The 20,155-nt window shown below is 49.4% G+C and overlaps 1 protein-coding gene across 2 annotated transcripts; it reads left to right on the top strand.

Moving 5' to 3' along the window:
- The first annotated feature begins 1 nt into the window (after position 1).
- On the top strand, positions 2–20,155 carry LOC102444842 (uncharacterized). Of its 2 annotated transcripts, XM_075912510.1 has the most exons (10): positions 2–195; positions 699–1,164; positions 2,632–2,727; positions 3,329–3,559; positions 3,871–3,893; positions 4,578–4,693; positions 5,259–5,318; positions 7,681–7,881; positions 12,321–12,386; positions 14,279–20,154. In XM_075912510.1, the coding sequence occupies exons 1-10, from the start codon at positions 2–4 to the stop codon at positions 15,619–15,621; spliced, it is 2,796 nt and encodes a 931-aa protein (XP_075768625.1). In that variant the 3' UTR covers positions 15,622–20,154. The 2 variants fall into 2 exon arrangements, with proteins under 2 accessions (XP_075768625.1, XP_075768626.1); XM_075912511.1 differs by lacking the exon at positions 12,321–12,386 and having other exon boundaries at positions 14,279–20,155.

Here is a 20,155-nt window from a genome sequence, read left to right on the forward strand (position 1 = left end):
CATGCGCACTCTGACCGTCTTTCTCTCTCCACCCTTATTTCGCGCCGCCGCGGCCGGTTTTCAATGCGTCCCGCCCCCGCCCGTCACTCCCCGTCCCCAGGCCCCCTCCACCCAGCTGTGGCCCGCAGCAGCGTCTGCTCCGAGCGCGAGCCGAGGGACTTCGCTGCAGTTACTGCGCATGCGCCGCGCCTTGCGGTGGGCGTTCTGAGGGGGCGGTTGGTGCAGTTGCTCGCTGCGGGGCTGGCACAGCCGGGCTGGGGAGGGGGCAGCCCAGAGTGAGGGCGCTGGGGGTGGGGAAGGTTTGGCTCGGCTGGGGCGGCAGGAGTCCTGTGCTGCTGGTGGGGCTCCGGCTGCTGGGGCTGCCCGGCCCTGCCTCTGCGGTCGCGTCACAAACACTCAGCCCCGCGCGTGTCGCTCCCTCTCTCGGGCTTTTGGCGCTTCCTCGTGCGGGGGGGGGGTGAGCGCTGAGTCCGGGCCGGGGGCGCACAGAGGGGCTGTGAGAGGGGGCTGCAGAGTGTGCGGGATTTGAGTACGGGATGAGGAGGGGGGCCCTGCCATCAGGGGCGCAGAGACGGGGGAGGGTTCTGGCTGGGGCAGGTGACTGAGGGGGCCCAATGGAGGCCCTGGCGGGGGCAGTGGGTGAGTAAAGTTTTTGGGGCTTTTTTGGTTTTTAATTTTGATTTTTTTGGTATCATCAGTTCTGGTACCTCACGTACTGCCCTCTGGACCTGCCCATCCATTGCTGAGCTGAGGAAAGTGACAGGGCCCCTGTTACCCTGCCCAGAGGCAGCCATGGCTGCAGAGAGCCCCGTGGAAAGTCTCTGGGAGGAAGCGCTTCATCCCATCTGCCTGGAGGATTTCACAGCTCCTGTCACTCTGGAGTGTGGGCACAATTTCTGCCAGGCCCCCCTCAGCCCTCAGTGCAGAGACACTGAGCAGCAGGGACCCCTCCGGCCCAATTGGCAGCTGGCAAATGTGGTGGAACTAGCCAAGCCACTGAGTTTCCAGGCAGCAGAGAGAGCAAGATGGGATGGGGTGTGTGGAGAGCACCAGAAGGCTCTGAAGCTGTTCTGTGAAGAGGATCAAACTGCCATCTGTGTGGATTGTGACAGATCCCAGGCTTACATGGTGGTGCCGTTACAGGAAGCTGTTCAGGAGTACAAGGTACAGAGTTGCTGTCCAGTGTAATAGGAAATAATGTTGGATTTTAGTTACAGGCTAATTTCACTGACTGTTACCTGGCACAGATGTGCCAAGGCTCTTTAAAGCCTTCATGGTACAAGAGATGCTGTAAAAAGTAAATGCTCTGGCTTTGTGGCAACTTACATCAAGTCTTTACACATACCTGATGTGGGAAATATTTCTCTGAGGCTCTGACTCCTGAAACCCAGCCTTCACTGGTGACAGAAGGGGTTTTAACATAAAGGAAGGTATTAACAATCAGAAAGATTTAGATCAATGTTTCTCAATCAGTGGTATGAGTATTCTTAGGGGTACTTGAGAGAAGTCTGGGGGGTACATCAACACAACTGAAATTTGGAGAAAACCGAATTCTTGTTTTAAGTTTTACAGCACTTTATTATTTTTGTACTTCTTACACCCAAAAATTTCACTGCCTGCCCTGCTATGGTTAAATTATTTAAACAAACGTGTTGCAATGGTAGAAGAAAAATTGTGTGTTTGAAAACTCTAGATACTGGGGGTACTTTATAAAAAAAGAAAAGCTGAGAAACACTGGTTTAGATTACAGGAGCTGCAGGCCAGTCTATGGGAGTGAGCTACCTTAGGACTGGAGAAGAGGAGGTTACAAGCTGTTACTGATTGGCTGAGAAGCAGTAGTAATCTGTCATTTGCCTTATAGACCCACAAAGGCATGTGTGCCCTGCACAACACCCAGAATGGGACAGTGAGCATGTCACCGTCTAGTTAGACAAATAGTGGGAAGGGAAAGTGAGGCAGCAAGTTCCCTCATGGTCACCAAGCACATCAGTGATAGAGTATAGGCCCGAATCCTGCTCTCTCCAGGCTCAGTCCAAGGCTACACTAACCACTAGGCTGCATTCCCTGTGCCTCTTCACATCACTGAACAATGATGAAGTGTGGCCCTTAGGAGGGAAAGACGCCTTGCTACAGGCCCACCAAGGAGAGCTGGTTTCCCACTGAGATGCTGAATTTCTGGGCTGCTATATGAACAGTTAAACCCAGATGCAGCAGCCAGCACTAGAGGAGGTCACTGTGCTGGATGCTGTGGGGCCCCAAGCGCCTTGAATCCACCCATAGCTGGGCTCCAGGCAGCGCAGGGCCATGCCAGGCACTACTGGGATTTGACTGGGTTGTAGCCAGAGTTCAAACTGGTTAACTGATGAATTAATGTTTATCGGTGCCAGTTACTGGTTAAACTCCCCGCTGTCCCCAGCAGTGCCTACTTGCCCCAGTAGCAAATGTCAGTCTGGAGCTGCTGGGAGTCCCTACCTGGCGGCCACTCCCGGCAGACCCCATGAGAAAGTCCTACCCACAGGAGAGCCCACGTCTGCTACTGGCCTTGTCTGTCAGGTTAAAAATACTGTAACTGACAAATAGGCTCCCAACATCTTATGGGATTTACTCTGGTGCTTATTTCTGTTTCTTCAGGAAAAATTGGAGGCCCATTTGAAGACTCTGAGGGAAGAGAGAGAAAAGCTGCTAGGAAGGAAAACGACAGCAGAGGGGAAAAGCCAGGAGTATCTGGTAGGTGCCTGTTGTTATGAACCGGCAGGGACTGGCAGTGGGAGGGCTGTGTTAGGAGGCAGACTCCTTTATGGCCTTCGTGAGGTTGGGCTTGTTTGTGTTTTTCCTGGATCATGGATTAGATCCATGTGTAGACAGGCAGGGTTAGATCCATGTGTAGACAGGCCCTGAGCTTCCATGTCAGTGGATCAGTTAATGTTCAGCCCCTGTGACTTTCCCAGAAATCCGCCACCAGGGGAAATGAATGTCCCTGTGAGGGGCTGTCTGCTCACTTGGTGCATTAACATCTTTGCTTCTTTTTCCTCCCTGGGTATCTCTGTCAGGTTGGTGCTCCTGATGCACTTGGTCTGAATTTCCAGAACCCATGAATAACAGAACATGCTGCCCATGACAGACATGGGAACATCCCTTTCAGAGGGACCCAGGGGCCAAAGGAGATGCTGGGAGAGACACTCTCTCCCTAGTACCTGCAGAGTTGAGTCAAATGTCACAAATTTTAGGGTTTTCTGAGAAGTTCTCCCTGCTGCGCACTCAACTCCCCATGTAAGGGCTCCAGGTTCCACCCATGTCCCTGACCTGCCTTTTCCCTGTTTTCATACAGAAACAGACACAAGCCGAGAGGCAGAAGGTTGTGGCTGAGTTTCAGCAGTTGCGGCAGTTCCTGGAGGAACAAGAACAACTCCTGCTGGCTCAGCTGGAGAAGCTGGATGAGGAGATTGGGAGGTTCCAGACTGACATGGTCAGGAGACTCTCTGCACTGATTTCTCATCTCAGTGAGCAGATTGGTGAGCTGGAGGGGAAGTGTCAGAAGCCAGCGAGTGAATTCCTGCAGGTGAGACTGAGGGAGAAACATCACAGCTCCCTGCACAAGGAAGAGAGGCTCCCGAACCACTGGTGCTGGGCTCCAGATGTCAGATCTGTGCGTAACTTGGCACGTGCATTGCTTCCATGTGAGTGACTGTTGTGCTTTGCAGAGTCACAGGCACAGAGCTATTAGAGATGGCAAAGTCCCATTCACTCAGGGGATCCATGACTCTGGGGCCAGGCCAGGGTTTTTCTTCCTCATGTTTGCAAAATCCCTTCCCTGGAGCCCCCTATGTGTGTCCAATGGTGCTGAGATGCTTTTCTGTCTGTTTTCTCTAGGACATCAGATGGACCTTGAGCAGGTACATGGCTCTCACTCCCCTCACATTGCACAGCGCAGAGCAAGAGCTTGGAGCTGATGTTGGCACCACATCTCCCCAGGGCTCTACAGCCAGATGTTGGATACAAATGTCTCTGACCCATTTAATTCTGAGGGACTCACCCTTGCACAGCAGACTCTGGAATTCTCCATTCAGGGGCACAATCTGACCTCAAGTGTTTCCTAGAGCTGTCACCTCCCTGGGGACTGGCTGCCTCAGGACTGTGAGGCTGGAACATGGGTCTGTCACTGCTGGGCATTGGGCCCATTCAGCCCGGGGCAGCAGGGATCAAGAGTCTGTCCCACCCATGGGCTGTTTGGAGACCTGTGTGAAAGGTGCTGGAGAGGGTGGAGCTGGTATCTCAGTCTAGTTCCCAGTGAGCAGACTTCTACAGACCTTTAGGTGCTGAGAGACAGGAGGTTCCCAGGTGGAGGCCAAGGTGACTCAATTCCACTTTTGTCCCTCAGCTAGACTCTCCGGGCCAGGGGTGAAGAACAGCAATGGGACCTTTCAGGGGAAGGTTGCGCAGCCATGGACTGTTTTGCCCCTGCTCTAAGGCTGGGAGAATTGGAGGAATTCTAACTCCAGACCTGTTAAGAGCTGAGACTCACTCACCAGAACTTATAAGTAAATTAAATACTATCACATGAAATTGTTTCTGTCCAGGTGCGAGATGGAGCAGTTCCAGCTGCCAGAGGAGATTTTTCCTGCACTCGAAAAAGAAGTCGTCAGTTTCTCCCAGAAAACGATTGCGCTGTCAGAGACTCTGAGGGAGTTCAAAGGTACCTAGAAGGGATGGAGGAGGAGAAAGTGGTTTAAGTATCTGAGACTATTAAATCTGGCCTCTGAAGCCAACCTTCCCCTGCCCCAATTCCCATGTGGAGAACGACGGCCCCATCATACTGCTCTCCTTAGATACTGAGTGAACAGACCCAACTGCTTGCAGATTGCGCCAGGAGTTTGCAAACTCTGATCCTCTCGTTAGTGTCAAAGGGCTCAAAATGGGTAAAGCATGGCAACGCCTTCCGCCACCAAAGCTTTAGGTTATGACAAGAGGGGGTAAGTGACTGAGAGAAACCAAGTGGGAAGGGATGAGGAGGGAAAAGTAAATCTCATTTACAGCTTGTCTCTACTGGGTCAGGGCTGAGGCTGCAGGGATGTTGGCACCATTGCTGGGAGGTGCTTGAGTGAGAGGGGAAACAGAAGGTTTCAGACCTTTTAATATTAAACACCTGAGTGTGTGCCTGTCTGGTCTCTGATACAATTGAAACACAGAGTTCAGAGTGGGGACATTGTTATAAAGAGGAGAGCCTGGAATCTCCCCTTTCTTATTCCTTCTCCCTCCAGACACTCTGCCCTTGGCACTGGAGAGAGCAAGAGGAAAGACCCTGGGAGCGTTCAGACAAGGTGAGTTTGCAGGTGGGGATTCTTTAAATGATGAGACAATTCCAGTGAAAACCTCTTCATGGGATTGTCGTTTAAGTTACCAACCAAACCAAGTGAACATGGCGCACACAGCCCTGAATCTCACCCACTAATCAGTGAGGAGCCCCAGAGGCACTGGATTGGGGACCTGTGGACACTTTCAGAAACACTGGTCTCTGGGGTGTGATGCTTAAGGGGTGATGCTAAAGCACACAACAGAGGGCATCTTCAGGCTCAGATTTCACTGCTCAGTCAGTTTCAGTCCGGGGTTGGTTTCAAACAATAAATAGGCTGAAAGACTGAGAGCTGACTGGCTTCCACTGTATCAGTTTGTTCATGGCAAGAAACTGTTGGATCCCCATGGACTCTTCAGTCTAGTGCAGGCCTGGGCAAAATGCAGGCCATGGGCCGAATCCAGCCTGCCAAGCCATCGGAATCCACCCACGGATGTTGGGGGAGCCACGAGCTGGTTCCATGCTTGACATGCCCCGTCAACAAGCCACTCACAAAGTGACTGTGAGCCTGGGGGAGAGGGAGGGAAAGGCTTCAGGTGTTACTTCCAACCCCAGGGCAATCCCATTGGCCGGTTTCTGGCCGGAAACTAAGCACCACATCCCCTCTATTCCAGCTCTTAATTATTCATACACGCACATGGCACTGCAGTCTGTGCGAGGGTCGGGCAGGCTCCCTGCCTGCCTGAGAAAGGTGCTTGGGTACTGGTCAGGAGTAACTCAGGTATGTCTCCTGGGCAGAGCTTGTCTCTGGCATCCCAACCTCTCCCTCCTAATCTCTGCTCCCCTCTCTACATACCCAAACTCTCTGTCTTCCTCCTGTATCTATATTTGCAAGAAGTTCCCAGTGGTCAGAAACCCACAGTCCCTTATTTGTCCACTCAGCCACTTCCTAAATTAAAGTTAATTTAAATATCTAATGAGTCCAGGCTAATCCAGTGCCCAAGGTCACACCTGCCTCCTTCACTCAAACTCTCTTCCACTCCCCTGTCTCCCTCCTGGATCCCTTACCCCAAGCTCCCTTCTGCTCCCAACTCCTATCTCAGACCCTGCATTTCTTCCATTAATGTCATGGAAGAGTGTCGCTCTCAGCCATTTTCCAAAATCGTGGAGTGGCCCCCCATGAAATTGTATTGCCCATCCTGGTCTAGTGGATATGGCTCAGGAAGAGCCAATATCTGAAAGCTGAAGCCAGAGAATTTCAGGTTAGAAAAAAGGCACAAATGTTTGATAGGGAAGAGGATTAGATGCTGAAACAAATGAGCAAAGAACTGGTGGATTTTCCATCTCTTGATGTCTTCAAATCAACACTGGGCGACTTTCTAGAAAACATGCTTTGGAGAAAGTGAGCTTTGTGCCTAGGTAACTGGGCTAAGTGCAAGCAAGGGCTTATGCCACAAAGGGGGTCAGACTGCATGACTAAGGATATCTTCTGATCCCAAGAATCCATGAATTTTAAGATCTCATCCTGCAAACACTCAGCACACATGTTTAATAAGCGCCTGAATACTTGTATTAACTTCACTTAATTTATAAACCTTCTCCACAACAGAAAGTCTCTGTCAGATGAGAGAACCAAAGTTTGCGCTGCAAATCAATGAATGAAGACTAAGGGTTTTAAATACAGCAGCCTAAATTTAACCTACGTCTGTGTTCAAGCAGATAAATATGTGGCTTGTTATCAAAAACACCGGGACTACGTCTACACTGGCGTGATCTTGCACAAAAACTCTTCCAGAAGAGAGTGTCAACGCTGGCATGTGCTTTTGCGCAAGAGCATCCATGCCAGTGAAGATGCTCTCTTGCGCAAGAAAGCTCAGATGGCCATTTTAACCATAGGGCTTTCTTGCACAATAAATTCATGTTGCCTGTCTACACTGACCTCTTGTGCAAGAACAGTTGCGCAAAAGGGCTTATTCCTGAGTGGGAGCGTCAGAGTTCTGGAGCAAGAAGCCCTGATTTCATACATTAGAACGTCAGTTCACATGCACAAGAACAAGTAACCATTGTAGACAGGCAGCAAGTTTTTGCGCTAGAGCGGCCGCTTTGGCGCAAGATTGTGCCAGTGTAGACACAGCCTGGCTGCTGAGAACAGAATCCCATTGTTGCAGGTGCAGTAATGTTGAAACTCAAGCCAGGTACGGAGAGAAATGAATATGGATTTAGGATCTAACTTGTTTGTGGTGTTTATGGAATATCTAGACTCAAACTTTTGCCCACCAGGGCAGAGTCTAGCACGTGTGTCACCAGGGACAGAATCTGGGGAGAATGGGTGTGTGGAAAGGATTAAAGCTCTTTTTGAAATGTCTCCAATTGCTCCTCTCCCCCGACAGGCTGCAGAACTCCCATGTCTGTCTCCAGCACAGCCCCTGGCCTGCAGAGCCAAGGGCAGGAGATGGCTGTGGCGGAGCCGGTGAGCTTTGAGGAGGTAGCTGTGTGTTTCTCTGAGGAGGAATGGGGTCTGCTGGACCTGGGCCAGAGAGCCCTCTACAGGGATGTGATGCAGGAGAATTATGAGGCTGTGAGCTGGCTGGGTAAGGATTCCTGTCCCCTCGGGCATCAGAAGCTGGGTTGGGCTCTGGAGGATTTGGGTTGGGTTTGGTTGAGGCCCTTCAATGTCCTCTGCCCCCCAGTGTCAGGAGTATCAGCTCCAATAATCTTGGCTCCTGTGTGAGAGACTGTCCCATCCATGCCTTCTCCCAGGGGAAGCAGGTTCAAGGACATAACAGTGGTGCTGCTCTTCCCACAGCCAAGGTCTCCATGTGCTTCCCCATCATCTTGCCCATGTTGTGCCTTGGCCACAGGTGTTCATGGAAGGGGCCAGGCAAGATCAGCAGGTGGGTCTGTGTCTGGCTGCTGTTAGTGCCTGTGGGGGCACCCTTGTGCAACACTGGCAGAGTGTGCTGCTTGTCCATGCCCCACAGCTCAGGGATGTTGCTGAAGAAAGACACAGGCTCTGTTCGCTCTTGGCCAGGTTTACTGTTGAAGGAACATGATGCTAGTGTCCCAGCTACTCTAGCACAGGTACAGTGAGATGTATCCCACCCGAACAAACGTACCAGCTCAGTCAGCACCCAGAACGCTGCCCCTCAGTATGAAACAGCTGAAATGGGAGGCTGAGTGATGGGTGGGAGTTGAGGAAGCAGGGGCCTGACCTTAAGTTCTAGCGAGGCAGGTGATACAGGCACAGAAGCAGGCAACAGGGCAGCCTTTATCTCCTGGGGGACATGTTGCATCAGCAGCGCTATATACTGGGCAAGCACCCTGAGGTCCACCCAGTCCTGCCACCCATTGTCCAGGAGATCAGACTGTGGTGACACCAGCATCAGGGACACTCAAGGAACCTCCACTCCCTGTGCCACAAGCTGGGGGTGAGCAAGAGGAATTCAGGCTGGAGCTTTCCACCCTCAGGCCGTGGAGCAGGTCTGGTGACAGAGCCCAGCTTTCAGGAGCTGAGGAGATCTCTGCAGCTCTCAGGGTATGTCTACGCTAGCCCCCTAGTTCGAACTAGAGAGGCTAATGTAGGCATTCAAAGTCGCAAATGAAGCCCGAGATTTAAATATCCCGGGCTTTATTTGCATGTTCTCATCTGGTCACCATTTTGAAATTCCACTAGCCCGAAGTAACTGCCCGCGGCTACTCGCGGCAGTGAAACGGCAATTCAAACTAAGTCCTTAGTTCGAATTAACTGTTACTCCTCCTGGAATGAGGAGTTCAAATTGCTGTTTCACTGCTGCATGTAGCCATGGGCAGTTACTTAGGGCTAGTGGAATTTCAAAATGGCGACCTGATGGGAACGTACAAATAAAGCCCGGGATATTTAAATCCCAGGCTTCATTTGCAACTTCGAATGCCTACATTAGCCTCCCTTGTTCAAACTAGAGGACTAGTGTAGACATACCCTCAGAGATTTCGGAGAAGACATCTCAAACAGCACAGCCAGCTGCTGGTGGTATCAAAATACTGGGCGGCAGGGGAGACAGACAAATCCCCTGGGGCCACTTTCATAGTCTTGTGGTCTGACCTTGACTTGCCCCTCTTCATTCTACAACTGCCCGTTTGTTCCTCCTGTCTTTCCCTTTCCTTAGCAACCCCTCTGGCCGCCAGCAGAATGGGGCTTCTGCTGTGTTAGGCACTAGAGGGGGTTCGGGTACGCAGGGAGCCCAGGGCCCGCTGGCAAGTTCATGGCAAGCTGTTGCTGAGATCCCTGCTGCTCTGTGGGGCACAGAGAGAAGCCCATAGAGTTGCTTGGTTTGCTGCTGCTGAGGCTACTGCTGCTGCTGCAGTCGCTGATTTTCTGGGCAGCCCCTCCTTTGCTGGGTTGCCCTGCTGCTGCAGTTCCATCAGTGCCGCCTTCATTCTGGCAGCGTTCCCGCTAAGGCAGCGGTTCCCAAACTCTCATGCACCGGGGACTGCCCATCCCAGTCACAAACTGGTAGCGTTGTATTTGCATGTTCATTATGCGAGTAATAAATATGCAAATAGTTACCAGTCCCAAACAGATCAGAGTTTGCAGATATCAATATTAAAAGAAATCACAAAAAAATTTCCCTTTTGGCTGCTGAGTGGGACAGCTCCTACCCTAGGGGCAGCTGGTGCCTGCAGAGGGAGGGGTGCAAGGAGAGGGGTGGAAGGGGGCATTTGGGGCACCTTGTTTTGAAACTTTAGATATTTTGTTGGGGCACAGGAGCTGGTGTCCCCAAGTGCTACCAGCAATCAGTTTTGCCCTCCCCCCTCCTGCTCCATGGAGTGAGGAAGCTGCCATTGTATCTCCCCCATCTCCTTCTGTACAAGCCCTGCCCTGTGTCTCCCTCTTCCCCAGCCAGGCTGCTCTTGCTCTCTCAGGATCCCCCCAGCCTTCCCTTCCTGCATCCCCCTTTCCCTCCCTGTGATCCTCCCTGAGAGTTTCCCTCTATTGTACCCTTGCTCCCATCTACTCCATGTCTCCCCTGAATTCCGCAACTTCCCTTCAGCGCCTTCTGCCTCCCTCTATTTGACGGACCAGGCCGAGTCTGGGCACAGCTGTCCACTCAGGGTGAATTGCTCAAACTCGGGGCTCTGTACAGCCCCAGACTGGATGCCCTTCCTAAATAGGCCACAAACCAGTCGCACAGAGCGCTTCAGCTGCCTTTCTGGCTAGCCAGAAGCCTCATGAGCAAAACCCCTCTGACACCCCAGCCCTATCTGTGCCCCTAACAGCCCCGGGCCTAACACGCAGGTGAAGGGTTTTAGAGCCCAATCTTGCCTACTCCAAACGGGTTCTTCCCAGTCCCAAGACACCAGCCACAGGTCCCAATCAATTTACACTCTGGATCTTACCCACAAATCATGCGGAGCCAATCCTTTAGAATCCAAAATCTAAAGGTTATTACTAGAAGAAAGAAAAGCGTGAGAGTAAAGTTGTTAAAGTAGAATACATTACATGCATCCAATCTCCCAGTTCTTGATGCAGGCTCATAGCAGAGATGTTATAACTGCTGGCTTAAAAGTCTTTGGTGTACATCCTGTGTCAGGATGGGTCCACAGTTCTTTCCAGCTCATAGTTCCCTGCGAGGCTGCATCTGGGATTAAGAGCAAATCTGAGGACCCAATGGAGGATGCCACATGGCACTTATATATCTCTTCTGACATCTTCCCAGCTGGAGTAGGTTACTAGAGGTCACATGGTCAGTGGCCAGGCATTTAGAGATCTATTGTCCCTGGAGCCTCGCTCATCAGCCTAGCCATTGAGCAAACATTCCTGGCCCATTGCTCTGCCTCAGACAGAAAATTTTCCAGTATCAACAGAGTACATGTTTATAACTCACATACAGATGTTATACAATTACCTGCATAGCATATACAGAATCAGTAAAAGGTAAGCTTTCGTTTGACACCTCACATGGCCCCCTTTGTACCAACTTTTGGGGCAAACACCGCCCCCATGGGTGCAGCAGTGATCTGGCTGCTCCCCTTAAAATTCAGTAACGTGACATCCTGCATCACTGGGACCCTGTTCCCGGGGGGTGGAGGGGAGGGCCTTTGACCTGTCCTGAAGCGCGGCTGGCCCTGGGGCAGGGACTGGCAGGGCTGGGGGTGCTTCCTTGGGAGTGGCTCCCCAAGCACAGCTTTCTAAATACCACTGGCCCTGTGGGAGATTTCACTCTCCTGGCTGCAGCCTGAGCTGTGGGGCCCAGCAGCTCCATCACCCTCCTTCCTCACAGGCTTCAGGGATCTGGCCTTTGTCTGACCCCGGAGTCTTAGCAAGCAGAGACTGTAAGTCATTTCCTGCTGCCCGGCCAGAGCCAAGAATCACTTCCTGCTGCTGCTGCCAGGTCCAGTTGAGCAACGGGCTCCCAGACTCCTGCTGGCTGCTTCTGAGTCCTAGCGCTTCACCCGCCCCTGTGCTCAGGAAGTGTGCCGTGGCCCAGCAGCCAGCAGTTCACGGCCCATCACTGGTCCATGGACCGGCAGATGCAAGCCACTGCTCTAAGGTGTCTGCCTGCATGGTTGCACCTGAAGTGAATGGCCACAGACCCAGTGAGTGGAGCTGCGTGAGGGATTCTGTTAACGAGGTGCCTCTTGGACCCTGCAGAGGATTGGAAGATGGTCATGTGATGGGGTAGCTTGGGAGAATAGGGGGAGGGGTGACAGGGTCAGTGGGACGAGGTGGGAGTGGGCTATTTGGAGCATCCCAGCACCAGCTGGGCTGCAGCTACTGGTGTTTGCTAGAGCCTGGCAGGAGGGAGCAGGCTGCACAGTGGGTGGGGTGCCAAGAGTGAGGTCAGTCCAAGCTGAGCCTCCTTTTTCGTGTTGTTGAGGCAACTCTGGGGCTGGGGTGAGGAGCTGGTGTTAACTTCCTCCTAATATTGTCGATGTTATTCTTGGCATATCTCAGACCATGTAATTATGTGATGAGGAGGAGGAATGTGGCGGCCCCACTATGTTCCACTGCTAGAATTATAGAGTAAACCCCAAGATCTTTTCTCTGTAGTTCTAGGCCAACAGGTGTGGCATCTCCTATCAGCAGGGACAGAGGAAGCACTTACATTTGGCCAAGGTGAGTTTCAGTTGACAGCTGGTGGACATCTCGTGGGAGAGGTTCGTTTGATGGGAGGGAGACAGATCTGGTACAGAGAGCTGAGGAGTTCTACCTGAGCAGAACTTGATGCAGGATCTGACTTGGATCGGTGTGTTTTTAATTGTAAAGCCTTTACGCTGCCTTTGTGGAGACATGTCATCCTAGTGTCCTGGGGCGGGTGAATATTTTAAAAAGTGCAGAGGAGGCTGCAGTGAAGCCATAACAGTCACTTGCCTGTCTCCATACTTCCCACCACTCCTAGACACCACCTCCCCTTCCCCACTGCTTCCATTGGCCAGAATTCTGTAGGGAAGCCTACAGGTGAGTGTTTTCCAGCCAGAGGGGAAGAGAGTGGCAGCACACAGAGCCATTTCCTTCTCCTGTAAGTCATAATATGCTCACAGGCTGGCTCTCCCCCATAGTGGGAAGCTGGTGCTGGCGCTCCAACTTTGGAGGGGGGCTCAGTGCACCAGCACTGGCTTCACACTGAAGGCTCAAAGGCAAGTCCCAAGCCTGCAGCCCACCTGCAAGATGGTCACAGACCACTAGTGGTCCATGGACCACACTTTAAGATCCATTGTCCTCCAGGGTGCAGCAGAGCACTCAGGTCCTCCACGGAATCAGCCGGGCCATTCCTCAGGCAGGGGGTGATGCACCTTTACCACAGGTGTGTCCCGGGATCTTGTACCGTCCAATCTCTGCAAGGTGGGGAAGGGGCCTCTGTGGATGGGTGGCTCAGATCCTGGCTCTGGAAGCAATAATGGCTCAGGGTATGTCTACACTACCCCGCTAGTTCGAACTAGCGGGGTAATGTATGCATACCGCACTTGCTAATGAAGCCCGGGATTTGAATTTCCCGGGCTTCATTAGCATAAGCGGGGAGCCGCCATTTTTAAATCCCCGCTGCTTCGAACCCCGTGTAGCGCGGCTACACGGGGCTCGAACTAGGTAGTTCGGACTAGGGTCCTATTCCGAACTACCGGTACTCCTCGTGAAACGAGGTGTACCGGTAGTTCGGAATAGGCACCCTAGTCCGAACTACCTAGTTCGAGCCCCGTGTAGCCGCGCTACACGGGGTTCGAAGCAGCGGGGATTTAAAAATGGCGGCTCCCCGCTTATGCTAATGAAGCCCGGGAAATTCAAATCCCGGGCTTCATTAGCAAGTGCGGTATGCATACATTACCCCGCTAGTTCGAACTAGCGGGGTAGTGTAGACATACCCTCAGACCTTAATGAACAGGGCTTGACAATCTATGTAATCTACTCACCCATGGCGAGTAGATTACATCCCAGAAGAGCCGGGTTCAGGCGATCTGCGCCTGCGCAGAACGGTCTATGCATGCGCAGAACACTGGATAGCACGGCTGGCGAGCAGGGCATGCCATGGCTTGGCAAGCCCTGTTAATGAACAAAATCTGTATTTGGTTAATTACTCCCCCAAGCAGGATTTCCAGTCTTGAAAGCTCATGTGATCTCCTGGGTGGAGCGAGGGAGGAGCTGCGGATCCCAGATCTCCAGGTCTGTGAGGAAGGGGAGATAATCAGTGACGCCCACACAGGTTAATAATCAGTTAAACTGACAAACTAATTTCTGTGTCCTCAAGCAGGTGTCACTTGTGCATTTTCATCAAGTCTAACTGACTTTTTAGCTTGTCTCCCCCCCCCCCCCCCCCCCCCTCTGACTGGAGTTGCAAAGGTTAGACTTTCTCCTTTGGGAAAGGGCTATGGGGAAGGAGGATGGGCTCAGCTCATGATTATTGATGTTTCTAGGATTATTTGGGCGTGTTCCCCTTTTCTGTTCCCTATTCAGAGTTTCCGTTCAGCTCAGCACAGGGAATGACTCATGTCTGGTTTCTCTCTCTATCCCTGCAGGTGATGGGATGCTGAGTGAGAAGGATGAGGAGAGTCTTCAGCAGGAAGCTCTGGAGCGAATGGCTCTACATGGGATGTTATTGGAAAGATCTGAAGGGCATGTTTCCCAGATATCTGAGCAGGGAGAGGCCTGTAAGAATCAGCATGGCCCAGACAGGCAGGAGAGAAACCATCCAGAGAAGGGACAGGGTAACTCCAGTCACAAGAGAAGAGGGGTGAAAAGAAATATAGAAACTGTTCAACAGAAAATCCCCCATGAACAAGAACCCTCCTCTTACAATGACTGTGCCACTCTTATTGAACATCAGAGAATCCACAGAGGAGAGAAACCCTTCAGCTGCTCTGACTGTGGGAGAAGCTTCAGTAAGAGGTCAGACCTTGAAAGACATAAAAGAATCCACACTGGGGAGAAACTCTTTTATTGCTCTGACTGTGGGAGAAGCTTCAGTAGGAGCTCAAATCTTTTTAGACATGAGAGAACCCACACAGGAGAGTCGTGTTTTAACTCCTCTGACTGTGGGAAAAGCTTCAGCGAGAGATCAGACCTTGTTACACATAGGAAAATCCGCGCAGGAGAGAAACCCTTTAGCTGCTCTGACTGTGGGAAAAGCTTCAGTGAGAGTTCAAGCCTTGTTGCACATAGGAGAGCCCACACAGGGGAGAAACCCTTCAGCTGCTCTGAGTGTGGGAAAAGTTTCAGTTGGAAATCACATCTTAATATACATAGGAGAAAGCACACAGGGGAGAAATCCTTCATCTGCTCTGAGTGTGGGAAAAGCTTCAGCTGGAAATCACATCTTATTAATCATATGAGAATCCACACAGGAAAAAACCCTTTCAGCTGCTCTGACTGTGGGAGAAGCTTCAGTAAGAGGTCAGACCTTGAAAGACATAAAAGAATCCACACAGGGGAGAAACTCTTTTGTTGCTCTGACTGTGGGAAAAGCTTCAGTAGGAGCTCAAATCTTTTTAGACACCAGAGAACCCACAGAGGAGAGTCGTGTTTTAACTCCTCTGACTGTGGGAAAAGCTTCAGTGAGAGATCAGACCTTGTTACACATAGGGAAATCCACGCAGGGGAGAAATCCTTCATCTGCTCTGACTGTGGGAAAAACTTCAGTTGGAAATCACATCTTAATCAACATAGGAGAATCCACACAGGAGAGAAACCTTTCAACTGCTCTGACTGTGGGAAGAGCTTCAGTAGGACCTCACATCTTGTTACACATAGGAGAGCCCACACAGGGGAGAAACCCTTCAGGTGCCCTGACTGTGGGATAAGTTTTAGTAGGAGTTCACCTCTTGTTAGACATAGGAGAATCCATACAGGGGAGAAACCCTGATTGTGGGAAGAGCTTCAGGGAGAGGTGGGGCCTTGTTAAACATTGGAGCATTCACATAGGAAAAGCTTTTTGATTCTGGGAAAACCTTGATTTGGCACTCAGATTTTAACAATCACGATACAATCTACACAGGAAAATCATAGAATCATAAAATCAAATCCTAATACACTAGAACTGGAAGGGACCTTGAAAGGTCATCAACTCCAGTCCCCTGCCTTCACCAGAGGTCCAACACCATTTTATTTCTGATAGCTGTCTGTCTAATTTGCACTTGACTCCAATGATGGAGATTGCACAAGCTCCCTAGGCAATTTATTCCAGTATTTAGCCACCCTTACAGTTAGGAAGTTTTTCCTAATGTCCACCCTAACCTCCCTTGCTGCAATTTAAGCCCGCCGATACTTCTATCATCAGAGGTCAAGGAGAATAATTTTCCCCTCCTCCTTGTAACATCCTTTTAGGTACTTGAAAACTGGTATCATGTCCCCTCTCAGTCTTCTCTTTTCTGAATTAAACAAACCCAGTTCTTTCAGTCTCCCCTTTTTGGTCATGTTTTCTAGAACTGTAATCATAGTTGACGCACTTCTTTGGACTCTTATTTCTCTACATCTTGAAATGTGGTGCCCAGAATTCAACACAATACTTCAGTTAAGCCTAAGCAGTGCAGAGTTGAGCAGAAGAATTACTTCTCATGAAGCTCTGCTTGGAGGGAGACGCTGATCTGTGGAGCCCAGTGGTGCATGGGAGAATGGGATGAGGGGCAGAGCTGATCCATGGGGCTGCCAGTGGGTCCCACATTTTTTTTCTATGGATGTAGTAGCCCCATGGTACCCACAGAGTCGGAGTCTATGGATGCAGCATCATTGCAAAGGCCTGGATCCAGAAAGTATATTAAACAATGTAATTTTCTGTAGTGCAGGATCAGCAGAAAAAGACCTGAGGATTACAGTGGATGACAAGCTATATATGAGTCAACAGTGTGTCCTTGTTGCCATGAAGGCTAACAGTATACTGGGGTGCATTAGGAGGAGCATTGCCAGCAGATTCTGGGCCTCCATTACAGAAATTCTATGGATGCACTGAGGAAAGTCCAGGCAGGGCAACCAAAATTATGAGGGGGCTGGAGCACTTGGCTTACGAGGAGAGGTTGAGGGATTTGGGTTTATTTAATTTAAGAAGAAAGAGAGGGATTTGATAGCAGCCTTTAACTACCAGAAGGATGCAGCGAGATAGTAAGAAATGGCAGAATGAGGATCAATGTTCTCAAGTTGCAGTGGGGAAAATATAGGTTAGATCCGTGGTCACCAACCAGTAGATCGCGATCTACCGGTAGATCTCAGGGGCTCTAAGAGTAGCTCTTGAGCCCTCTCTGAACTGCGCACCTGTGCAGTACATTTACATTAGATTTCCTCATGTAATGTAGGCAGGGCTTCAAGGAAGGGGCGGGGCAGTAGATCTTTGCCTGTTCTGAGACTTAAAAAGTGATCTTGGGTGTAAAAAGGTTGGAGACCACTGGGTTAGATATTAGGAAAAACTAGTTTACTAGGAAAGTAGTGAAGCACTGGAAGGGAATCTCCATCCCTCAAGATTTTTATGTCATGGCTTGACAAAGCCCTGACTGGGATGATTGAGCTGGGGTTGGTCCTGCTTTGGGTAGGGGGTTAAAAATCAATGAACTCTTGAGGTCTCTTCCAACTCTGATTCTATGATATCAAGACCATGTATGTGTAGATGTGAAATACATATCATAAGCATCACCAGCTCTCCAGCTTTTGGCATGGCTCAGGCACTATTTGGCATATTTATGAACATAGGAGCTGCTGGGTATGGAAAGGAGGCAGGTCTCGGTACTGGAAACAAAAAGGCAAATAAAAGGAATCAAAATGTATGTCTCTTTAAAAATTCATGATTTTTGATGCATGGCCTTTGAATGTATATTACTGTCTGTGCTATATATCTGTGTGACCCTGGGCCAGAAAGGATGAAGCAACTATAACAGTATAGTTTTTCTTTAACCATATTTGAAGGCCTAAAGCCTCCCCCTACAGCCAGAATGAAGAACAGCAGACAGCTATAAAGTTTGGAGTCTCCTACTCACAATCCATCTAAATTGTATTAAACTAATGCAGTGTTTCCCAATTGTATTTGGCCATGGAACCTTTTTGAACTCAAAAGAATTTTGCAGACCCCCTGACTGCCTGTGTTTGTGATGTCGTCGGCCTCACTCTCAGGCTAAGCTGGCATTACACAGGGACACTTACTGTGGCAAACAAATGAAAATTGTTTTCAATAAAATTCATAAATGCATGAAAATTCTATTACAATAATTCAGGCTGTAATGGAATTTTCTCACTGAACCCTTATTTTTGCTTCTTGGCAACCCAGGGTTCTGCAGAACACCATCTGAGAAACACCGAACTAGTGTAATATCAGGGTGTTAAGAAGGAGCCTGTCCTAATGGCACCCACTGTCACCAGATAAAAAAACAGATTTCAAGACGGGTAAAGAAAACTTAGTTGAATAACATTTTGTCTGGCAAGAAACTGTTTATCAATAGCTGAGGTTGTGGAGTCCTTATTTTCTAATTATAGTCCTCACTTTCTTATGCTTTGTATGATCTCTGGTTTAATTATTTGTCTGCTGTATAATTAATTTTGCTAGGTGTAAATCAATGAAGGTGGAAGAATATGATTGGGTTAGGTAATTCTGTTACAGTGTATTATATTGGTTAGTAAAATTAAACTAAAACAATTGATTAAGATAGAGCTAAACAGGACTCAGGTTTCACTATATAAACTTGGGTCCAAAAGAAAATTATTGGGGAACCAACTCCAGGACACAGCTGAGAGTAGAGCTGCCAGATCTCAACCCTGTGCCAATGGCAGTGGTGAAACTGAAGTCCCCCAGATGTACCTGATCCTGACTGCTCATCAAGGTGAGTTCATCTGTCTCATTGGATGCAGTGAGCACTGGGTGCCTGATGTGTGCATCTGTTTGTGATGAGTGTTAATAAATAGAGATGAAGTAGAATATTACTGCATAAGGTTCTTTCACTGATAAGAGTCCAGAGATGCGTAAAGTGTAAGGTTACACCTGAGCCTTAGAAACAGGTGAGGGTGGGCCACAAAATCAAAGGGTCATTTGACTGCACATCTAGTAATTTGATCTATGCCAGCAGTGCCCCACTGCTATATATATTGGACAAACTGGACAGTCTCTGTGGGAAAGAATCAATAGACACAAATCAGATATACGTAAAGGGAACACAAAAATTGGTGAACATTTCTGCTTACCTAACCATACTTTAACAGACCTGCAGGTCTTATCAGAGGCCATCTCCACAAGCCAAATACATAGGGAAGCATTGGAATCTCACTTCATCCACAAATTCAATTCACATGCTAATGGACTCAATTGAGATACTGGCTGGCTAGGACACTACCTACTTCATAACCACTGAAGGTGCTAACAGCTCTGAGAGTGGTATCCTTCCTGTCTTAGCATTTATCTATTTACTTTGATCTGCTTAGGTTTAAGTACCCATTCTCCAGATACTTAATTATGCCCTATCTCTCTCACCCCCTTCCTTTTTCCTTTTTTTCTTTTTTCTCCCCCCTCTCCTTCTCTTCCTATTTATTTTCAGTTTTCATATCCTCTACTCATAACTCCAGGCATCTGAAGAAGTGGGCTGTGCCCATGAAAGCTCATGATACTGTCTACGTGTTTTATTAGTCTATAACGTGCTACCAGACTATTTGTTGTTTTTTACATCGAGAGGGTTACACCTGAGCCCTACAAATGAGCAATGGTGGGTGCCCCTAGAGAAAATGAGTATTTTGTGTGGATAACAACCAGCAGGCTAAATGACCCGAATTGAAAATTGTGCAAACATTAATTTAAATATCCATTCCCTTTAAATATCTAACAGCCATGATAGATAAGGCTGGAGCTTAAAAATGCAAGCTCGTACTGTTAGAGAATTTGATTTACTTAGTAATTCTACTTGGAGATTGCTCGTTAGATGTTAACAATGTAACTTGTGGATGTTAATTCCCTTTTATGTCTTCATTACATTATACCTAGCAATTAGGGATTTTTACATCAAGTATAGCATGTGCATTACCTGTTCTTTGCCCAAGGAATGCCTGACACATTGTCATACTGTCAGAAGGCTGCCACTGCCTGCTAGAAATCTCTATAGCAAAGCCATAGGGGTCTCTGAGATTGTTCCTGCCCTGTGGCCTGTTCCACCTGGCTGTTGTCATGGACTCCCTGTGAAGTCATCACCTCCTAACCTCCTTTAGCCAATAAGCTGAGATGCTGCAAAAGACCCTTATGTCATCGCCACATGCACTCTTGCTCTGAAGGGTAATGTCCTGCCCCTGCCAGTCCCCTTGCATGGTGGAGCTGCTCCTAGGGGTGAAAGTAAGACTGTTGCACCTGCAAGACCCCCTCCTTGGGTGGAGAAACAGTCAAGGCAGGAGAGGGTTGTGATATGACAGGACCTGTAAGAAATGAAAGTGTGGAGTGGAGT

The sequence above is a fragment of the Pelodiscus sinensis genome, chromosome 31 (genome assembly GCF_049634645.1).
Source record: "Pelodiscus sinensis isolate JC-2024 chromosome 31, ASM4963464v1, whole genome shotgun sequence".
NCBI classification, from domain to species: Eukaryota; Metazoa; Chordata; order Testudines; family Trionychidae; genus Pelodiscus; species Pelodiscus sinensis.